Source organism: Microdochium trichocladiopsis (assembly GCF_020744255.1).
Source record: "Microdochium trichocladiopsis strain MPI-CAGE-CH-0230 chromosome Unknown B0I36scaffold_6, whole genome shotgun sequence".
Classification (NCBI taxonomy): Eukaryota; Fungi; Ascomycota; class Sordariomycetes; order Xylariales; family Microdochiaceae; genus Microdochium; species Microdochium trichocladiopsis.
Window position 1 is genome coordinate 3059407 of NW_025763549.1, and position 19742 is coordinate 3079148.

The 19742-nt window shown below is 58.3% G+C and overlaps 9 protein-coding genes across 9 annotated transcripts; 3 read left to right on the forward strand and 6 right to left on the reverse strand.

Moving 5' to 3' along the window:
- The first annotated feature begins 230 nt into the window (after window positions 1-230).
- Window positions 231-1987, forward strand: B0I36DRAFT_385156 (uncharacterized protein). The gene is made up of 2 exons (XM_046161048.1): window positions 231-1026; window positions 1097-1987. Exons 1-2 carry the CDS (start codon window positions 274-276, stop codon window positions 1949-1951), a joined length of 1608 nt encoding a protein of 535 aa, XP_046012077.1. The 5' UTR covers window positions 231-273; the 3' UTR covers window positions 1952-1987.
- On the reverse strand, window positions 1745-4323 carry B0I36DRAFT_412102 (ASST-domain-containing protein; the record flags this gene model as incomplete). The annotated part of the gene is made up of 3 exons (XM_046161956.1): window positions 1745-2286; window positions 2389-3705; window positions 4264-4323. The coding sequence occupies 3 exons, from the start codon at window positions 4321-4323 to the stop codon at window positions 2089-2091; spliced, it is 1575 nt and encodes a 524-aa protein (XP_046012078.1). The 3' UTR covers window positions 1745-2088.
- Window positions 4324-4976: 653 nt separating this feature from the next.
- B0I36DRAFT_246205 (Asparaginase/glutaminase) lies at window positions 4977-5717 on the reverse strand (the record flags this gene model as incomplete). The annotated part of the gene is made up of 1 exon (XM_046150213.1): window positions 4977-5717. A coding segment is annotated over one exon (741 nt), but the record flags the coding sequence as incomplete, so codon positions are not given.
- A 705-nt stretch (window positions 5718-6422) lies between these two features.
- Window positions 6423-8008, reverse strand: B0I36DRAFT_291553 (L-Aspartase-like protein; the record flags this gene model as incomplete). The annotated part of the gene is made up of 1 exon (XM_046151740.1): window positions 6423-8008. The coding sequence occupies one exon, from the start codon at window positions 8006-8008 to the stop codon at window positions 6569-6571; it is 1440 nt and encodes a 479-aa protein (XP_046012080.1). The 3' UTR covers window positions 6423-6568.
- Window positions 8009-8314: 306 nt separating this feature from the next.
- Window positions 8315-10491, reverse strand: B0I36DRAFT_291556 (proline utilization trans-activator; the record flags this gene model as incomplete). The annotated part of the gene is made up of 5 exons (XM_046151741.1): window positions 8315-8664; window positions 8757-8928; window positions 8994-9524; window positions 9600-10003; window positions 10065-10491. The coding sequence occupies 5 exons, from the start codon at window positions 10489-10491 to the stop codon at window positions 8315-8317; spliced, it is 1884 nt and encodes a 627-aa protein (XP_046012081.1).
- Window positions 10492-11350: 859 nt separating this feature from the next.
- Window positions 11351-13188, reverse strand: B0I36DRAFT_375114 (major facilitator superfamily domain-containing protein; the record flags this gene model as incomplete). The annotated part of the gene is made up of 6 exons (XM_046160336.1): window positions 11351-12254; window positions 12332-12471; window positions 12539-12631; window positions 12711-12801; window positions 12871-12966; window positions 13031-13188. The coding sequence occupies 6 exons, from the start codon at window positions 13186-13188 to the stop codon at window positions 11351-11353; spliced, it is 1482 nt and encodes a 493-aa protein (XP_046012082.1).
- A 1195-nt stretch (window positions 13189-14383) lies between these two features.
- B0I36DRAFT_364270 (uncharacterized protein) lies at window positions 14384-15175 on the reverse strand (the record flags this gene model as incomplete). Its single annotated transcript, XM_046158933.1, has 2 exons — window positions 14384-14729; window positions 14934-15175. 2 exons carry the CDS (start codon window positions 15173-15175, stop codon window positions 14384-14386), a joined length of 588 nt encoding a protein of 195 aa, XP_046012083.1.
- Window positions 15176-16944: 1769 nt separating this feature from the next.
- B0I36DRAFT_326369 (uncharacterized protein) lies at window positions 16945-18066 on the forward strand. The gene has a single exon (XM_046154333.1). It carries the CDS (start codon window positions 17071-17073, stop codon window positions 17845-17847), a length of 777 nt encoding a protein of 258 aa, XP_046012084.1. The 5' UTR covers window positions 16945-17070; the 3' UTR covers window positions 17848-18066.
- A 602-nt stretch (window positions 18067-18668) lies between these two features.
- Window positions 18669-19728, forward strand: B0I36DRAFT_326370 (endonuclease/Exonuclease/phosphatase). Its single transcript, XM_046154334.1, has one exon. It carries the CDS (start codon window positions 18735-18737, stop codon window positions 19647-19649), a length of 915 nt encoding a protein of 304 aa, XP_046012085.1. The 5' UTR covers window positions 18669-18734; the 3' UTR covers window positions 19650-19728.
- The last annotated feature ends 14 nt before the right edge of the window (window positions 19729-19742 follow it).

Sequence of the window (19742 nt, forward strand, 5' to 3'; positions counted from 1 at the left end):
GCGCTGACAGGCTCTGCGGAGGATTGTCCGCGCTGGAGTCCAGTATGTAAGACCTTCCCTCCTCCACGTCCCATACTCCTGGTCGCCGCTTTGATCGTCGTGCTGACGCCAGCAGGTGGTTCACGGAAGATCGCAGACGTGACCACGCTGGGCACTACATCTTGAACGGAAGAGCCAACACTCTGGATCAGTCACTAGAAAAGGCCACCACACAACATCAGCGAACTCCCGTAGCGGCCAGTGCGCCTGCGCGGGCACCCCCACGTCGTCACCATGTCGGGCTACCAGAAAGTATTCAATGGCCAGCACAACGAGCCACCACCGCAACCACAGTATCACGGCTACAGCGACCTTGAGATGACAACGGGCGGCAACAGCAATTGGCACGTCACTGAACATCTGCACCCGGCGCCCCAAGTCGCGTTCCCGGACAATGCGCCGCCCGAGGTCGACACGTCAAACTTTGCCCCAGAGGCGACATACCCGCCCTCCGCAGCCGGCACGCCCCCCTACTCATATTACAAACATGGAAGGCAGGCTGAGCTAATGCCGAAAGAGGATGCGAACGATAGGCTTGAGCCAATACGAGGCAATAATGCCAGGACATGTGGGATGCCACGGAGGACGTTCTGGATCGTGCTTGGCGTGCTGTTCGCAATGGTGGCGATAGGCGTGGGAGTGGGCGTGGGTGTCAGCATGGCTAACAACAGCCAGCGATCTGGCAGCGCCGGTAGCAATGCCGGGGGTGTGCCGGACCCTGTGGACAACACACCGGCAGTCGACGCGGACCCGTCGGCTATGTCGCCCAACACGAAGCTCGCGGCAACCAACATCACCGACGGCTACGGCTTCGAGAGCCGATTTCTGTTCTGGCAGGTCAACAGTGGCGCTATTCGGATGGGCTCGTACAACTCGTCAATAGGGGAGTGGGTAGTTACGCCGATCAGTGACGATTTGAAGGTGGACGCGAGGGATATCGCGCCTGGAACGGCGATCTCAGTGGCGGGTGCATACAAGACATCAACGGTAAGCCCTACCAACAGTTGACATTGCGTTCAGTCTATGTTCCCGTACTGACCCAGGCGTGCACCAACAGTCCTTTGACATACACCTCTGCTGGATCTCCTCGGTCCAGAAAGTTATGTGTTACCTCTGGCGCCCCGTGTCCACTATCCCCGCCGACCTGCCAGGCACTTGGAACCGAGCGAGCCTTTCGGGTTTCTACACGGCGGCCAATGGGACCAGCCTAGCAACATACTCGCGCTTCTGCTCCTTCTGCGACTCGACACCGTTCGTCTTCTGGCAGGCTCCCGAGCTCGACGGGGGCGGAATCCAGGGCACCTACCATGACGGGACGGAGTGGAAGACCATTGCCGACGTCACAGAGACCGACTCGATCCCGGCCAAGCCGGGCACTCCTCTGTTCATGCTGCCGGTCGGCATCAGCAAAGCGCTCAACAGCCTCAACTTGTACTACATCTCGGGCAGCAACATCCCGACCACGGTGACCAACCTGCCGGCCATCGACGCGCCGACCCGGTGGCGGCGCAACACCCTCGACGGCGGGCTGGCGAGCGACCGGCCGAGCTCGATCGCCGCGTTCTCCACGCAGCCGCAGGACGACGGGCGGGCGGACGCCAACACCAAGGACGACTTTGCCATGGTGGACGCGCAGGTGCTGATCGCGGGGCGGGACGAGGGCGCTCTCGATTCGGCCGTGCGGGTGCAGTTCTACAGCGGCGGGCGATGGAACGCGCTGAGTGATCCCGTGGCGGACCTGGCAGAGTGTGCGGCAAAGGGGGTGCTCGCTGCGAATCCCCAGGGCAGGGTGTACTGCCTCGTCAGTGGGAAGGACAAGAACGGCCAGGAAAGCGCCCAAGTTGTCGAGTTCCAGGGCGGCAAGGATGTGGGCAAGTTTACGAGACTGGGCGTCGTCAAGACTGACACGTGAGATGTGAGTTGGGGGTTTAGACTGCATTGAAGCGATAGATCTGATGCATACTTCATGATACCACATGCTATTTACCTGTACACATTTAAAAGGACTCTTTTCCCTCGTGGGGCTTAGACTTGTCCCTCTCCTGACCTCTAGTCAAGTCTGCTCCGCCGTGGTCTGATTATGGGCACAGTCGTCACTGTTCTTGACGAACGCAGTGTCTGGCCGTCTTTGTCGAGAGCTGACACTCGTATCATCAGCGGCATTCTTCCGAGCTTGATGGCTGTCTCGAAACCTTTGCGTTCCGACTCGGCCAGCTTTTCCATGCTGTTCTCAGTTTCACCGCCGTACTAGAATCACCTTGATTAGCTCCAACTAGCCCAAGAATGGCACCTCGCCCTCCCAGACGAAAGTCGCCAGCGTCACACCAAAGCAACGATGAAAAGACTCACAACAGCCCAGTGCTCCACCTCTGTCGCCCCGTTCCACGACGCGTACACCATGTCATCCACCACTGCGACCTCGGGGTCCCAGTACGGCGTGGCGGTATAGTTGAACTTGTACGCGCGGTACAGATTGCTCTCGCCATCGTAGCTCGTCGACCACGGCCCGACCTGCACATCCATGCACACCTCTCCGTCCTTGGTGAACTCGGTAAGTGCCGGCACCACACCCCAGGCCACCATCGCCCCCCCGCCGGGAAGCACGTGGTGGCCCCCTTGCGCCCGGGCCTGCACGCTCACGGGGTGCCACCACTCGGACACAATCTCGGCCGTCATGGCCTCGTAGTCGAGCCGGACACGGACGGCGCGGCTGCACGCAGGCCCTTCGCACCCTGGCGTCTGGGCGTGGACCTGGCCGAACGAATGGTTGTCAAACACGCTGATCTCGGTCTCCTCCTCGTTGCAGAACCGCGCGTGGTGCTGCCCGTGGAAGCTCGTCGCCCGCCCGCCGCTCAGGTCGCGGAACATGTTCTCCCTGCCGCCGAGCTGCCACACGCGGGCGCCGTCGGCGCCGTTGATGAGCATCACGGCCGAGATGTGCCTGCCGCTGACGAGGTAGTGTTTCCGGTCGCGCGTGCGGGACACGGCGTTGAGGTGCATAAAGTCCCACGAGTTGTCCTTGCGGTGCTTTCCCTCGGGCGTCCACGGCAGCAGCGACTCGTTGAGCGCGACGTGCTCGCTGGCGAACCACGTGAACCGTGGCGTGCGCGTCGCAATGTCGAGCTCCTGGAAGGCCGACTCCCAGATCCGGCACTCCTGGCCGCCGGGCCCGCCCACGCTCGTGCAGTCCCCACGCTTGAGGTGGAAGTTGGTGAAGAGCGCCGTGCCGTCGTCGGTGATGCTGAAGTCGTGCGGGTCCGAGTCGTTCTCGAGGCCCTCGGGCGTCAGCCGCAGCGCCTCGCGGTACGCCGAGTCGAGCATCACGCTGGATCCGCTGCCCCAGGACTCGTGGTCCTGGCCCGAGAAGAAGGTCAGGTATGTCGAGCCGTTGTACTGCTGGGGCCGGAGGTCGGTGCCGCCTTCCCAGGACGGGTCGCCATACACCATGCTCAGGTCGTCGGCGCGCAGGATCAGAGGGGATCGCTGCTGCCCGTCGAGGTCGATCGCCGTGAAGATGTGCGTGGCTGGCTCGCATTTGGACTTGTCCCACTGGTTGATCATGAGTCGTGGGGCACGGACGGGTGACGAAATGAAGCTCTGCCAGGGCTTCTTTCCGTACGTGCCGTTGTTGTAGGCCTCTCCATCTTGCTCGGCCGTGAGCAGTCGCTGGTCAGCGAGAATAAGGCTGGCGAGTGCTGATATCGCAGCGAAGAGGACATTTGTGTGGCGTTTGCATCCCATCTCGGTGGCTCGAGGCCACGCCAGGCTCTTGTGTAGTGGGTGATCCGACTTTGTGGAACAGGAGATGGAATGGTGGCCAGCGCGGAGAAATGTAGTTTAGAAGGCCGAGTTCGTTGGCCGTGAGCAACGGACCACAGACACTGCAGCATCCTCAAGAGTCGTGCCGGGGAGGCCACCCGACACGCTTGTTCATTTCATGCACAGGGATGTGGCATGTAAGAGCGGCTCATTGGGCTTGGCAGGGAGAAGTGCGTTTTCTCAAGTGGCCTGTTGTTGGTCCCTTTATCATCATGTCTCAGTCTCCTTGTGGCGCAAGTAAGGTGCCGCCACTTCGGCAGCTTTATTCTCCCATTCGCCCCAGAGAATTTAGTGCGCCTTCCATTTCAGCAAGAGAGAGTGAAACATAGCGCTGCGCGAGCACGTGAGGTCAGCTAGATGTGGGATGTTACAAAAAGACATTGAGGGCCAGCTGGCTCTTCGTACTGTCACTCTGTAGCACGCGGCATGAAACCAAAGAGTGCAGACCGGATCGACAGCATCCATGTGGCACGTTCGTGCCACTTTCGCAATAAATGCTGTTGATCGTTCTGGGTGGAATGCCACGGCCTCGGCACGAAGGAATAAAGGGATGTGCAGGAGCTTGGCAGCTGCGGTGGGGGAATGTCTTAATTGGTCGACCAACAATCAACAAACCCCATTTGTTTCAGTCAACGAAGACATATGGAGTACTCTGTCCTCTGCATTTGATTCGCCCGGATCCTTTGTTCCACTCGCACAGCCGCACAACCTGTCCATCAATAAGGACACCAAGCTCACCCGCCTCCATGGCTCCATGGGGCCTCCAATCGTCCAGAGTCCTAAAGTAGGGATGTAGGCACACTGGTGTGGGCGTCATGCTACTGTTCTCAGTTCTTCGTCTTGTTCTGGCTACGGGTTGCAATTTCTGGTCTCGTTGGTTGTCTAACATCATTATTTCTGCTTGTCTGAATTCTTTTGCTCACTGCAATTTTACCATCATCATCACCTGACCTTGAATCAGCTGCATCTTAATCTGTGTGAGCCTTATACGGCAGTCCAGAGGTCCAAAGGTAAGTTGCCCCGAATCGAAGACCGCCTGTTACCCACCCAATAAAGACTATGCGCATCCTGGAGACCCGATCTCATTTATCCTTGGCACATCTCCACAATCTTCCTCCTCAATGAAGCTCAAACTCGAAAACGCTCCTGAGCTGCTCTATGCCGTAGCCCGCATTCAACGCGAGTTGCAGCATGATGCGCGTCTTCTGTGGGTTGAGCAGGCCGGACCCGTACGTCGAGGCGCTGCCGGTCCTCTCGGCGAACCCGTCCCCGGGCCTCCTCGAGTAGACAACAGCGGTGCCGTGGTCTCGGATGACCCTGTCTATCGCCTCGTTGCCTGCATCGGTCCAGTACCCGGAGCCGACACCGGCAAGGACCAGCCCTTTGGCTCCCGTTGCGACGGCCGCCTCGGCAAGGGCTGGGTTTGCACCCTGGTAGCCGTAGAGGATGTCGACCTGGGGCAGGGCGTCGACAGCAGTCGCGGATATATCGAAGTAAGGCTTGCCCATTGCGAGGCTAGGCTCAAAATAGAAGAACGGCTTGATGTTCGCGAAGAACCCAAGATAGCCTTGTTCGACAGCCTTGAAGGTATCAAGCGAGTTTGCATTGGTTTTGGTCGTGTAGTAGGCGCTCGCGATACGGTCGTTCAGGACAATCATTGTCCCGCGCCCTTTTGCAGTTGGGCTAGCTGCCAGAGTAACAGCCTCTAGCAGATTGATTGGGCCATCAGCGCTAATTGCTGTGGCCGGGCGCATAGACCCTACCATTACAACTGGCTTTTCCGTGCGTAAGGTCAGGTCAAGAAAGAATGCCGTTTCCTCCATCGTGTCGGTACCGTGGGTTACGACAACACCCTGACAGGAAAACCAGGTAGTCGGGTAAGGGGCGTGCACGAAAAGGGACTCATTAAAATTTCCTGCTTGGAAACATTCTTCAACTGGCTTGATTATATAGCAGGCTCGAAAGACGACCCGACTGACACGATCCCTGCCAGCTGCAGAATCCACTCTCGATGGGCAAGACAGTACAGCAGCCGCTATCAACAAGGCTTGGCCGTGCGGGGCCCCATTCCGGTGATATGGTTCGGCGACTAGCGCTAGAAGCCGATGCCGCTATGGCTGCCGGGTTTCCTTTTATCTTGACTGATGTTCAGAACCCCTGAGACGGCCACGCGTCAATAGCTGCGATTAAGTGTTGTCGCCAAGTTTGGAGCAATATGAGCGTTGCACCTAGATCTCTAACTATCTTAGAGGCTTATCTTTCGGTGCTTACTTGCACCACTGGGAGACGCGCGGCTGGGCTTGATATTACATGATAAAAGTGCTGTTTGACTGAAAAGCTGCTGCTTTTGGGGTTCAGACTGCATCTAATACACGAATGATGCATTGTCTGGAAGTCCATGTGCTGTCATGTTTGCACACTGCGGGCGACGCTTTTGTTTGATGTCGGAAGTAGTGCCCTCCCCTATGCTCGTCAAACTTCGAACGACACCACGATTGGGAGGTAACGCAAGTTCGACGCAATGCTCCCTGACAACGAGTCTGCACTCATTTATTTATATCATTGTTGACAAACAGGTCTAGTTCACCATGTGCGACCCTTCTCTCCAGACTGACGGTGCACGAGGGGGCGACCAAGGGCGCTCACGGGCATAGCGTAACGTAAATAAGTCTTCAGAATCCACTTTTACCTCCCAAAACCATACCATATTCTATGACGAAGAGACCCCGTTCTCCTCCTTGGAGCCCTTGCTACTACTACTACCACCACCATCCACTGACCGCTTGAGCACGTCAAGCACCTCGTCCCTCTGAAGAAGGCCCTTTTCTACAGCCACGTCCAGGAAACAGCGCTGCTGGCTGAGCGAGGACCGGACAATGCTCGAGACCTGCGCGTAGCCCAGCTCGGGCACGAGAGCAGTAGCTAGTGCAGACGAGGCGAGCAGGTGCTTCAGCGACACGTCCTCGTTGGCGACGAGCCCATCCACGCACCGGCGGGCAAAGATGTCTGCCGCCGCGGCCAGGAGCCGGATGCTGTCCAGCAACCGGTCGCACACGACCGGCTCGAAATGGTTGATCTCGAGCAGGCCCTGCTGGCAGCCAAGTGCAACCGTGGCGTCGTTGCCGGTGATGGCGAATGCGGCCTGCTGGACGGCCATGGGGATGACGGGGTTGACTTTGCCCGGCATTATGGACGATCCGGCCTGCACAGAGGGCAGCGTGATCTCGGCGAGCCCACCCGCCGGGCCGGAGGAGAGGATGACAAAGTCGTTGGCCACCTTCCAGAGCGTGTTTGCCGTGTTGCGCAGCTCCCCAGACAGGCGGGCACACGTGTCGAGATTCTGGAGACCGTCAAAGGGATTGCCGCTGCCGTCCACGGGGGCGTCAAAGAGCTCCCCGAGGTGTCGGAAGACGGCATCCTTGTAGCCCGGTCTGGAGCCGAAGCCCGTGCCGATGGCGGTGGCCCCGAGGGGGATTGCCAGCAGGCTGGCCCGCAACGTCTCGAGCTGGGCGAGATGGCGGCGCACGACTGCCTCATACCCACCCAGTGCCTGGCCCAGAGTCATGGGCTGTGCGTCCTGGAGACAAGTCCTGCCTAGGCGGAATAGGGAGGCATACTCTTCGCGCCGCTTGCCGAAGCTGTTGGCAAGCTGGCGCAGTGTTTGCAGTGGCGTGCTCATGGCGCGGTATATGGCGAGCTTCATCGCACTAGGCATGACATCGTTGGTGGACTGGCCGAGGTTGACATGGTCGTTGGGGTGCACGAAGCTGTAGTCGGAGATTTCGCGGCCCGACATCTTGGCTGCCACGTTGGCAATGACTTCGTTGAAGTTCATGTTGGTCGAGGTGCCCCCGGAGCCCTCGAGCATGTCCACGACCAGGTGGGCGTTGTACCTGCCAGACCTGATTTCGCGGCACGCGGCTTGTATCGCGTCCGCCTTGTCGGCTGGCAAGCAGCCAATCTCATGGTTTGCGAGGGCGGCGGCCTCCTTGATTGTCACAAACGCGTCGACGTACTCCGGGAAGCTGGCAATGGTTCTTCCGGATATGGGGAAGTTCTGGAGAGAGCGGGCGGTGTTGATCCCGAACAGGACATCACCGGGCAGTTCTAACTCGCCAAGGCTGTCCTTCTCGATGCGAGTAGTGGCCATGATGTCGGGTCGCTCACACAGGGGTTACTGAGGAATGCGGCGGAATTCGTTTGCTATGAAATAGTGTAAATCAACGCAGGGCTTGTTCGGCGCGATAGCCTCCACAGGATTCGCATCCAGCACAAGACAGTGGCTAGCAGAGGCGATGTCGGAGGCGATCGTTGCGCTCCAACCGCAACCCCTTGGCGTGAATGGTAGCTGATAGCGAGCCTCGGCGGCTAGTGCTTAGCGGCCGAGGGCTGGAGAACCGGGGTCACAAAGAACGCCCCTCCATCCCCCAGGCCCCGGCACTGCATTCTCCAGGATTCAGAGATAACCCACCGTGTCCAAGAAGAAACCCGAGGTGTCGATCGAGTCGATCCAAGGAAATATCTCGTCGCCGAAGCTCGCCGGAGCGGAGCCCCCGTTCTGCTGGCTCTGCAAAGATACCACGTCTGCAATCCGCTCAATCTCCTCGAGCATCTGCACGTAGCCCTTGGACGCGAGATTCCCGCACGACGCCATTGTCATCAGCAGCTGGCGGGCGCTGCAGTGCAAGGCCAGATCTTTAGCATCTTGTGTCAGACTGAGTGGTCTGACAGCGTTGACAAGACTCGTGAGTGAGAAGATGTTGATGGCAGAGAAGAGGTGCATGGCGTCGTAAAACCCGTATTTGGCTGTTTGCCGTGCAAGGCGAGGACCCATGTCAGCGAGTGACCTGTGCCGAGCAAGGCCCTGGAGCGTGGGCTGTGCGTTCGTGGGCACTCACCTAGCTTATCTCTGCTGGAGAGCTCTGTCAAGATTCTCATGTTGCACTTGGCAGCCTCCAGGCACTGACTACTGAGAGCGATCAAGTCGTCCAATGCGGACGTATCCTTGTCTTTTCCCATAACCAGGCCCAGGACTTTAAAGAAGACTGGCCTGGTGAGCAATATATAACTCTAGAATGATTTTAGCCAGTGGAGTAACCACATGTCAAGTGCAAAGTACCACAGCAATGTCCTACCTGGTGGAAACGCAGAAAGAGCGACGCGAGTGACCGCATCGACGGCTGCTCAAGCATAGCCTCGGGAATCCCTGACGAAAAGTCAAAGGAGCTACTGTTTGGGAGCGCGAGCCTCCACTTCTCAAGCTCCTGAAGAGGCACCTCGATCGCCCTCTTGAAACCAGCGAAATCCGCGTCATGCAGGAGGCCTACAGTCTCAAGCACAAGGCGCCTAGCGCTGTCCAGGTTCAGGTGCGCAGTGAGGATCTGTGCATCCCAGAAGTCATCCTGGTCCGTTTTCGAGAGCTGCTCGTCAGACGGCTGAGACTGCTCGGCCTCAAGAGCCCCAAAGGTCGCCCGGATCCCCATCTCCAAGGACGTCATGGAGTCAAGGAGATACGTGGTCCACCATACCCGCTTTTGGTGTTCTGCTGCTGGCGCCGACACCTGGCCAGCCGGCTTGTGCAACATCAGAGTGCATGCTATCCTCATCGACATTCCGGCGTACATGAAGGCGGTCTTTCGCCGGTTGAGAGAGTAGCTGAAGAATGTCTGCACCGCCGGGAGTCAGTGAGCCGGTCGTCCATCGACAGATTTGGGACGGGGATGGGAATGGTGAGGACACACAATCAGGTTCAGCGCCTCTACGTGCTCGATCGACGGCTCCTCAGTAGGCATCTTGAACAGAGACAGTGCCTGCTCAAAGAACTCTGCGCCAGGGATGTAAGGCGTCTTGGCGTGCTCGCTTGGTCCCTCGCGGTCTCGCGCGCAAGATCTCCCCACGGTCAAGTCGATTAGAGGAGGCTTGTGACTGTTGTAGGACTCTCCAAGGGCAAGCACAGCAAGCAACTTGCAGAGCCAGATTCTATTTCTTGACCGTGGCGAGTCTGGGAAGCGGTATGTCTCTTCCAGTGTGGCGTGGAACTCCCTTCGGAGGAACCAGTGGTACTCGTAGCCCATGTATGACTCGAACTGCTGCACCAACTGGGTCGCGTAGGGGAATGGGGGCAACTGGATAGCAATACTCGTGGCTATGCGGGTATGTCAATGTCCGTACTTACACGACAAGCGACCACGAGCTGAGACTCTTACCGGAAGTGTCAAATTCCAGGGCGACATAGTCGTACTGCGATGGGTTATCGGATCTTCCCGAGCGACTCGTGGTTGATCGCATATCAGCCCCGAGCTGCGCGCTGCCGGGGATTGCTTCATTCGCCGCGTCACTGTCTCTACCGAGCGTGCCCGCTTTCTTGAGGCCAGACACAAAGGCCTCGGACGTCGCGTGTTCGAACGACAGCTTCGCAGCCGAGGTGCCATGCTTTGGCCGGCCCAGCCCTCGCAGGAGACCCTCTGCGGGTGTGGTGCTTACGTCGCTACACGACTGCGCCGTTTCTAGACGGGCCTGTAGCGAACGCACATAGTTCTCGGACACGATGATGTTCCTATCCCGCGCCGGGAAGGTGCAGGATGTCGAGGCGGAAACGCAGTTCTGGCAAGGCACGTCTGGTGGATGGGGCATCAGAGGCTGCTGAAGTTCACTGGGGAGATCATTGTCCACACAGCGCGCGCGGTGCACGCCACTTTAACTCACCTCCTGAGCACCTCACCTTCCGCCGGTGACATCGTTGGCAGGCAACGACTTTCCGCCTCCCTGATGAAGACATGTGGAACTACGCGGGCCTTGCTCAAGGCGGCCCTGGCGTGGGTACGACTGGGTTCCTGTCAGGGTTCGCCCCTGCTTTTCCGAAATTGAAGACGTCAGGCGCAATGATTCATCAAGCGTAGGCGGTGCCTGAAAGCTCGTGGCGGACCTTGGCAAGGTTGTGGCTGGTGACAAAAGCTGAGGGTAGTTTGGGAACTTGGTAGACGAGTGAGGTTGAACAAGAGCCCGAATTTCGGACCCCGGGGCGCGGAGGACAAGGGAGCAGTTCTAGGGGTTGACCTTAAAGCGGCGGTGCGCCAACACGTTATCGGGACGGGGTCCCTCCAGCCGTCGGCTCATCCTTCCATTGTCCCCACAATGCTGGGATTTGGGGTCGACTCTCACAATCATCACGCTACGATCAACTACTCGTAAGGACAGCGGATGTGATCTTGGGCTTGACAGAGGCAGATCAATCTTTCAGCTTGCCACGTCCTGCAGGCCAGTGATTGCTTCACGGGACATTCAACTGGTGGCGAAGAGCGTACCACACAAAGGGCATAATCCATTCTGACTAAACGCAATTGTCCATAAACGAACTGTACTATCTCCCCGTACTTCTCCTACCTCTGCTCCCCACACCCAAGATTACACCGACTGCTAACTCGTCTACTCGAGTACTTTAGGAAGACCACGGCGCGAGACCCGACTGACCAGCCAAAGTCCTGGCGTCCACTCAATACATGTAGCGGAAGCTCTTTGGTGCAGCCTCGCCGCTGCTTGTGAGTGGGCCACGCTTGCGATGCTCTTGGGCAGCCTCTACAGAGCCAAACTCCTCAATATCCAGCTTGCGGTTGAGACGCACGAGTACGATGCGCACAGCAGTGGCGACGATGATGGAGAGGAACGCGGTGGCGGCATTGACGCCCATGGCCAGCAGGTAGCGGGGCGCCGTCGACTCCGGGTACAAGAACGGGGCGTAGATGCTCGAGACGTTGGAGCCGCCGCTGCAGAGGGCGAGTGCGGCAGCGCGCTTGGCCGGCGGGCGAGGCAGAGAGTTGGCGAGCCAGGTGAGGCCGATGGTGAAGGCGGTGTAGACTCCGGGCAGCATGATCATCATGGAGAAGTAGCGGGCGCCGAGGTTGGTGGTGGCCGCTGAGATGATGAAGCCGGCGACAGAGAACCAGACGGGCACGGTGAAGTGGAAATAGCGCTCGCCTGTCTTGTCCGAGTGCCAGCTGATGGCCAGATTGACGACACAGGAGAGAAGGTATGGCGGTGCGGTCAGCAACAGCGTCTGGGTCCTCCCGTAGCCCAGTGTCTGGACGACCGAGGGGAAGTATGAGTTGATGGTACCGCTGGACACGACGCCAAGGATGACGAAAAAGAAGAGCCATGTCCTGTAATCGCGTATGCACAGGAAAAAGGCGTCGAACATGCCGCTCGATTCGGACGAGTCGTGGTCCTCCTCGCCTATGTCGGAGGTCTGGCGCCACATGGCGAGGGCACGCTCCTGCTCCGAGAGCCACTTGGTGTTGTGGGGAAAGTCGGGGAGGATGGGCGAGACGACCAGAGCGAGCGCGACGGTCACAGCACCCTCGATGATGAAAAGCCATCTCCAGGACTTCAGACCCATAGCACTGTATTCCACAAAAGCTTGTCAGTCAGTCCATGACGCTCTCGACTTGGGGGGCGAAGTTGTGAAGTAGGCACGCACCCTTCGAGGCTAGACGTTATGCCTGCCGCGATCAGCCCAGAGAATGCTCCGGAGAACAAGGACCCGCAGTACAGCAAGGCAGTCCGCAGGGCGAGCTCCTTCCGAGTGTACCAGACACTGAGGCAAAGCATGCAGCCCGGCTATTTGCTATGTGAGCCTTCTGCAAGAGTCGTGTAAGTCTGTCTTGAGCAGCCGATTCTCACTTACGAAATAGGCTGCTTCGACAAAGCCCAGCAGGAAGCGGGTCGCGGCAAGCCCGCTGAAATTATGCACCGCACCGGTACATGCGCATACAGCTCCCTGCAGGAAAGAAGAATCAGCCGGCTGTCAGATCTCAAACGCGACCAGCGGCGCAGGTGAGGAGGAGTTCGAAACGTACCCATACAATCATGCAGGCGGGAAGATACATCGCTGGCTTGCCAATTTTGTTCAAGAACAGGTTGGAGGGGATCTGCATGAGAATGTAGCTGCTCGGGAGGCGCCTTGTTAGCACGTGCCACGCACTGGTGATGCAGTCGGTGGAGAATGTGTTGCTTTACCCGACAAAGAGGATGCTCACGCAGACCTGGAACTGCGAATCCGACAGACCCAGATCGGGAACAATGCCTGAGATCTTGGCGGCTCCGATGGCATTTCTATATGTGAACGAGTTCTGTCAGCTTGACAGTGCCCCTCAGAGTCTCGAAGGGAGAAACTCACCGGTCCAGGTAGTTCATGATGTACATGACGATGAGGGGTGCCATAAGACGGAGGTCAAGTTTGCGGACAAGCTTCTTGTTCAGTATCTCCATCTCTTCGCCCGAGAGACCCCGTAGGATCTCCGGTGGCTGCTTTTGAGCTGCGTCTGGCTTCTCCATGTTGTCGTCCTGAGAACCATTATAAGCCGTGGCTTCGACGTGGTCCTTGACGCTGCTGGCCTGCATGATGATGGTCGGGTCTGCAGGTTAAGACAGCCAAACTGTGTCTGTATTGCCTGAAGAGAGAATCATTCAATATCTCGGGGGTGAGGCGCGAAGCTCAGGCCTTTATGTCTAGCTTGTCCGAACTGGCAGATCGTATCGGGTCCCTGTCTTGCGGCCATGGACATGGTAAGATCGGCTCCACGGTCACGTACGAGACAGCCATGCCGCAGGCTTGTGGTTGATAACAGGAATGCTCCGAGTCTTATCAGCCCGCCTTCTCCACGGGAAAGACCTGAGCCCTTGTCTGGGCTCGAGTGTGGGACCCGTCCAACTTTCGGACCACCATGCCGAAAGGCAGGGCCTCCTCTCGGCGACTAGGCACTAGTCGCCGCTCCCGGCTCCACTTGAAGCGGCACTGAGAGGCTATCACCGAGGAATAGCTCACCACCGCAAAATCCGAACTATGATTTACTATCGAGCTTGCGGCTGGGCGTCACTCGTACCAGGCACGGAGCCGGGCGCTCCACAAGCGGGTTCTGTCTCCCACTTGGAACAGGTTTGTTTCGTATGGAGAGCAACGTCCTCTTGCTTGATAAGGTCCTTGGCTGGTGTTACACTTGCAGCCTCGGCTGTCCTCCATGATTTCTTTCTTCACAAAACTTTATGTTAATGTCTCGTAGTATGAGCTGTGGCGACGGCGACGAACCGCTCGGTTCTAATGTGCTCAAGTAGACCAATCGGCCGGCCAATGTAGTCTAGGGGGTATCCGTGCTGGGAAAAAGCTGGATCCTGCCTATCAATGATCTATCATTTGCCGAGTGGAACGTTGAGAACTATCCGTGAAGGCTACTTACTGCGAGCGATCGGAACGGCTCGACTTTAGTCTTTTCTACTAAGCATTATGGTCTGGACAAAGCCCTGCACCATGTTGTCCAAATATGCGATGGCCTGTGAGTGACTTGCCTTGGTCCCCATTTGGTGTAGTTGTTCCAATTTCACAAGGCGCAACCGTGTACCACAAACAGTGTCGGGGAGCAGCACCACGCGGTCGACTTTGCCGACGTGTTTCGCTGTAATCAACAGATAGTCTTGCCGTCCGCTCGGGTCGTCTGGGACATCTGTCGCATCCCAGCGATAGCTCACCTTTGCATCACTTCTGGCGAAGATGGGCGACGTGCACCCGGGGACCCTCCAGGATGTTGCGTCTTGTTACATCGGGCAACCAGGTCGGCCCAGTGTAGTCTCCTTGATGACTGTAGACCCCGCGGTCGTCCGTCGTAGTGCTTGCCTGGGCTGTGCTGGCCGCCCGATGGTCTTGTCTGCACTGCGTCTCGCTTCGCATTCTCTGCAAGAGGATGCCCCTGCGTGGCTGGTGTAGCTTGAGCATCTGGCAAAACGGGTACATGAGCTCGACCGCGTATACATAGTACAGTGCATCTCGGACGACGAGCTCGACCTGCTTGGTGTATGCCTGAATAGCGCCTCCAGTTGAGATACTCGCGGATGTACGGGTTCGCTAGACCAATCCAGCAGAAGACGGACGTGGCCTGCCTGTAGACCCGGCTCATCAGCCGGATCTGTGAGCTTTTCTCCACCAGGTCAGCCTGGTTGATACACACTGCATCGACCCAGATGCGATGCTCGGGCTGCCTGGCCGAGTGCAGTGCCAACGCGCGACGGAGGTTCTGTGTCACCTGCACCTCGGCCCGTCGATTGCAATCGGCGTCGTCTCCCCCGGATCGCCGAATGCGTGGGACAGTGCAACGAAGCTGGGATCGTCGTCGAGCGACACTACCTCGATCGAGCACCGCACCGTGGCATGGTCAAAGAATGCCGTGTCTGAAGGATCGTCCGGCACGGAGCCGTGGTTGGCTTCGACGCGAAGCAGTCGGATCTGGGTCCGCGCAGCGTCCGGCCTGATGTACGGCAAGAGCATGTCCATGGCAACCGGCGCGGCAGAGGGAATGCAAGAGCAATGAACGTGGAAGATTTCTCTCTCGGATGATTTTGTAGGACGTGTAATGCTGACCAGCCCGCCGCTTGCTTCGCCACTACCAAGGCTACGTTGATGGGGATGCAGCAGAGTCTCGATAGGCAGATCACTGAGCAACCTAGTCTGTCACCGACCTTGATCCGGTCCGTCGCCGTTCAAGATACCCGTCTGAGGCTGCGTACAATGGGTTGTACATATGAAAAGTTACAAGATGCCTAATGGCGGAGATTCAGCACAACCGCCGTAGGGTGCTGACTTGACTGGTCCGAAGTTGGTATACAGCGTAGATCTGGGCTAAGTTCTTGCTTGCTCAAGGGAAGTAGTGGTAGTTTTATTCCGTGTGAAGTCCTGGAGCCATAGGTACGGATGCCACTGTATTCTCGTCCAAGCAAGGTTGGGGACCGTGGCAACAGTGGCAACAGCGGCAACCTGGCTGAGCCCTTTCAAATTGCCCCTGCTGGGACGACAACGCATCCTCGACGACTACAAGGACTGGAACAAACTTGCAATGATCTAGCGCCCCCCCCCCCCCGAACATTATCCTGTGCTACAAAGCATGACACGAGAAAGTGCCAAGCGGTTGGGCAGTCTTCTCTCAGCTGACATACGCGCATAATATCGGCGTTGAATGTCATTGTCGCTCCGAGTGGAGAAACACAGCCTAGGGTAGGGATGCGCCAGAGCTCCGCAGCGATGAAGGGGCGGCAGCGCGAAAAAGACATTGTCTCATTACCACGACGGGCGAGATAGGACGGCGCGTCGCCCTGTTGTCAGAATTCGCTCGCACTCAGACGTGTTGTCGCCAGCACGTGAGCAGCATTAAGTTACGATTGCCATCGTGGAGAGTGCAGAGCGGAATGACTAATCGGCCGCAGTAAGATGTGACTTGCTGGCGGGATTACGCCAAGGCGCTGCTGACGCCAGATCGGTGAGACCATCAAAAGAATGTTTGTGAGGCGGGTGCCAAGGACTGTGGACGGGCTCACCGGGAGCATTTCCGTACTCAAGGCCGATTGATGCCGTGACCCGCAGGTACGGTGGCTTGCGCGCCGGTCAGATGGTGACTGCTGGCGCAGCACAAGGACTGTGCCTAGGTGGATATCTCGACTGCATCGTGGCGGAGCAGACACAAAAACAGAGACATGGACAACCCCTGCAGCCTCGCCAAGACTGCGCAAATGGCCACTGGCCACTGGCCACAGCCGGCCGGAATGTTTCGTTTCCGCTCTGCCAGCCATAGGGCTGAGCAGCCTTGGCTCCAGCACTCGGCCGGGGCTGGGGCGCGTGCCGTCGTGCTGGCTCCAATCAGGGCACCAAGCCTGGGCCTTCCGGCACTTGACCCTGCAAGGCCTGGAGGCCCGTCGTGCCTAACGTGCCGTGGAAACATGTCAGCCAGCCTGGACTGGAATCAGTACCATGCGCCGAGGCTTCCGCGAGGCCAATCGGGTTGAGCCCTCTAGGACTCACACTGGATTCGTCAGCCCAGCAAGGCCGGCGAGCTTACAAGGTGAAGGCCACGGGAGCAGCAATTGCTGTGCGGACCGCAGCCGCCAATCAGACTGGACACGAGGACTATTCTTGGGAGCGGCATCGACCACTTCTATCTAGACGGAAGCGTCAACACCCGGCAAAAACACACGATGATGCCGCACCGCGTCCATCAAGCATATAAACAAGGCACTCCATCCCTTCTCCAGTTGTGCATTCCATTCACCACCATCTTCATCATCTTCATCATCATCAGCAAGTTCTACTATTTCCTAGTCTTCTTTCTCTACTTTCCTAAGTGTCATTTCCTTGTCACTCTCACTCAAACTACAACCACTCCCAACACCACCGCCAAAATGCACTTCACATCCAACCTCTTCACCACCGCCCTCTTTGCCGGCGCCGCCCTGGCCGCCCCGGCCCCTTCCTACCACCACGTCGACGCCCAGACCGGCATCACCGTCGAGCTCACCAACACTGCCGGTCACGTCACGACGCTCGCTGGCTTCTCCGCCACCGGCGCTGTGACCAGACAAGCCGAAGCCCACGCCGGCGAGATCGCCAAAATCCGCGTGGTCTTTAGCGACGCCGCGAAGAAGTCGTACCCGTTCCTCGAGCCCAGCTTCCGCTGCGCCGCCCGCCGCGCCCCCAACAACCAGCGCATCATTGTGACCCGCGGCTCCAGCATCGACTTCAACTTTGGCGACGGCGGCAACCCGAATGTCTGGAGCTTCAAGAACAACGAGGCAATCCACGCCTCGGACCTGAGCATCACTTGCGACCCGACCTTCAGCAAGATTGACCCCGCCCGCGTCAACGACATCCGCGTGCAGCTCTCCGATGACGCGCGGGAGCTTGCCGTCCAGCTCGACTTCTCCGCCTCCAAGGGTGCCTGGGACCTGACCATCCCCACGGGCGGCAACTTTGTCCAGGCGGAGCTCTTTGTCGGCCCTGGAATCGACAACCAGGCCCTCAGGTGCCAGGCCGTGGGCCACGGCCAGGTCGTCAAGTTCAACCGCGGCGCCAACCTGAACAAGGAGACTATCGGCGATGGCGGCAACGGCGAGTGGACTGTCTCCAGCGGTGTCGCCACGGCGATCGACAAGGTCACTTGCAGCCCGCGCTTTGTCTAAGCACTGTTACTGTTGACTAAGACGGTGCTTCTCGGCATATCATGATAAAGAAAGATGGCACTAACGGGGTCATGGGATGACGATTTGCATGTTTGGGGCGTCCTGGGTACTTGCATTTGCTTTTTGGATACGGTGCATCATGGGTGGGTTAGCGCATTGCTTCGGTCATTTTTTGTTTAATCCTATAATAAAAGCCAACTATTGTCCTTCCTTACAAAACTGGCCATTGGTTACAGAGCTGATTGAGTTTGTGCTTATAACAGCTGAGGCAGTGGGCTGTCCACTCACGGGCCATGACTCAATCACATATACTGCTGGGCACTAATCAATGTTCGACCCCTGGAACTCGATTCATGAGGTTGTCGCTGCCATTAGATGACGCCCCTGCTCAGATCAGGGGAGGGGCTTAGGCCGGAACAGAACCGACATGCATATGGCACGAGGCAGATTGATCAGACGTGCCACTCGATCACATGTTCGCTCACGACACGGGTACAACCAACCCCAGAAACAGATCAATCCGCTGCACTCTCATCCTATTCATCGGCCTGACATGCCCACCCTAGCAGCGATGCACCCAGGTCAAGACTGCACACACCCCTGTCCGTGTGCTGTGCACGATGGCGGCACGTTGGGGCACGTGGCGTTGCACTCCGCAAGGTAATCTTCGGCAGGGTTGCATCGTCAATGCCCCCGTCTGCGGTATGCCTCCAAGCACGACAGGGTCTCCTGCTGGAAATTGCTCGGCAAAGCCAGGGCATCGCAGCACTTACAAAACCACCACCAGCCGCCAGTCAGAGACCCAGAGCACACCCTGTGCCCTCTCAGACCTCGAACAGCAGTGGTTACGGCCTTCTCAACTCAAGCTGCCAGACATTACCGCCAAGATGCAGCTCTCCCACCTTGTCGTCCTCGCCCTGGCTGCCGCCGAGCGCACCTCGGCAGCCAGCCTCCCGCTGCGCATCACGAGCTTCAACATCAGATACGCAGCGTCATCCCTCGAGTCCGGGGAGAAGCCCTGGTGGTCCCTGTTCTGCGGCATCTGGAAGGACATGTGCCGCGAGCCGCACACGACCGCGTACATCCGGGACATTGCCACGTCCACCCCGTCCGGCACGCCCGCGCTCTTCGGCCTGCAGGAGGTCCTCGACAACCAGCTCAGCGACATCAAGAACGAGCTGGGCTCCTCGTGGCAGCACGTCGGCGTGGGGCGCGACGACGGCGCCAAGAAGGGCGAGTACAGCCCCATCATCTACGACGGCTCGGTCCTGCGCGTGCTCTACTCGGAGACCAAGTGGCTCTCGCCGACCCCGGACGTGGTCTCGTACGGCTGGGGCGCCGGGTCCCGCCGGGTCGTCACGATCGGCGTGTTCGAGCACATCGCCACGGGCAAGCGCTTCATCCACGCCAACACGCACCTCGACAACGTCAGCTCCCAGGCCCGCTCCGAGGGGATCAAGGTCGCCGTGGCCAGGATCAAGGCCGTCCAGGGTACCTGGGGACCCCTGGGCGCCACGTTGACGGGCGACTTCAACTCATCGCCCGGCGCGGATGCCTATTCCACGCTCTCCGCTACGGGTTATCTGCAGGACCTGTGGGCGGCGGCGCCGCACGTGGGCGATCTCGAGCTGACGTACACGGGGTTCAGCGGCGATGCCAAGAGCAGGCTTGATTATATCTGGTTCGGCCCGCTCAATGATGGCAAGTTCTCGGCTACCAAAGTCGAGGTGCGGGAGAACGTCAGGGATGATATCCGTGTTAGCGATCACCGGCCTGTCGTGGGCGATTTGGTTCTGTTGTAATGAAGCGACGGAAACAGTTGGGCAGAGCAGAGCACCTTGACGTTTGTGCACTGTTGTAACGTAGCAGGAGACAAAGTGATTCAGGTCATTTCT

Excerpts from the sequence above, each read along its gene's own strand:
- B0I36DRAFT_326370 (XM_046154334.1), top strand. The coding sequence starts at position 18,735 with ATGCAGCTCTCCCACCTTGTCGTCCTCGCCCTGGCTGCCGCCGAGCGC.
- B0I36DRAFT_326369 (XM_046154333.1), top strand. The coding sequence starts at position 17,071 with ATGCACTTCACATCCAACCTCTTCACCACCGCCCTCTTTGCCGGCGCC.
- B0I36DRAFT_385156 (XM_046161048.1), top strand. The coding sequence starts at position 274 with ATGTCGGGCTACCAGAAAGTATTCAATGGCCAGCACAACGAGCCACCA. Across the intron at positions 1,027-1,096 it reads GTGCATACAAGACATCAACG|TCCTTTGACATACACCTCTG; the intron begins GTAAGCCCTACC and ends GTGCACCAACAG.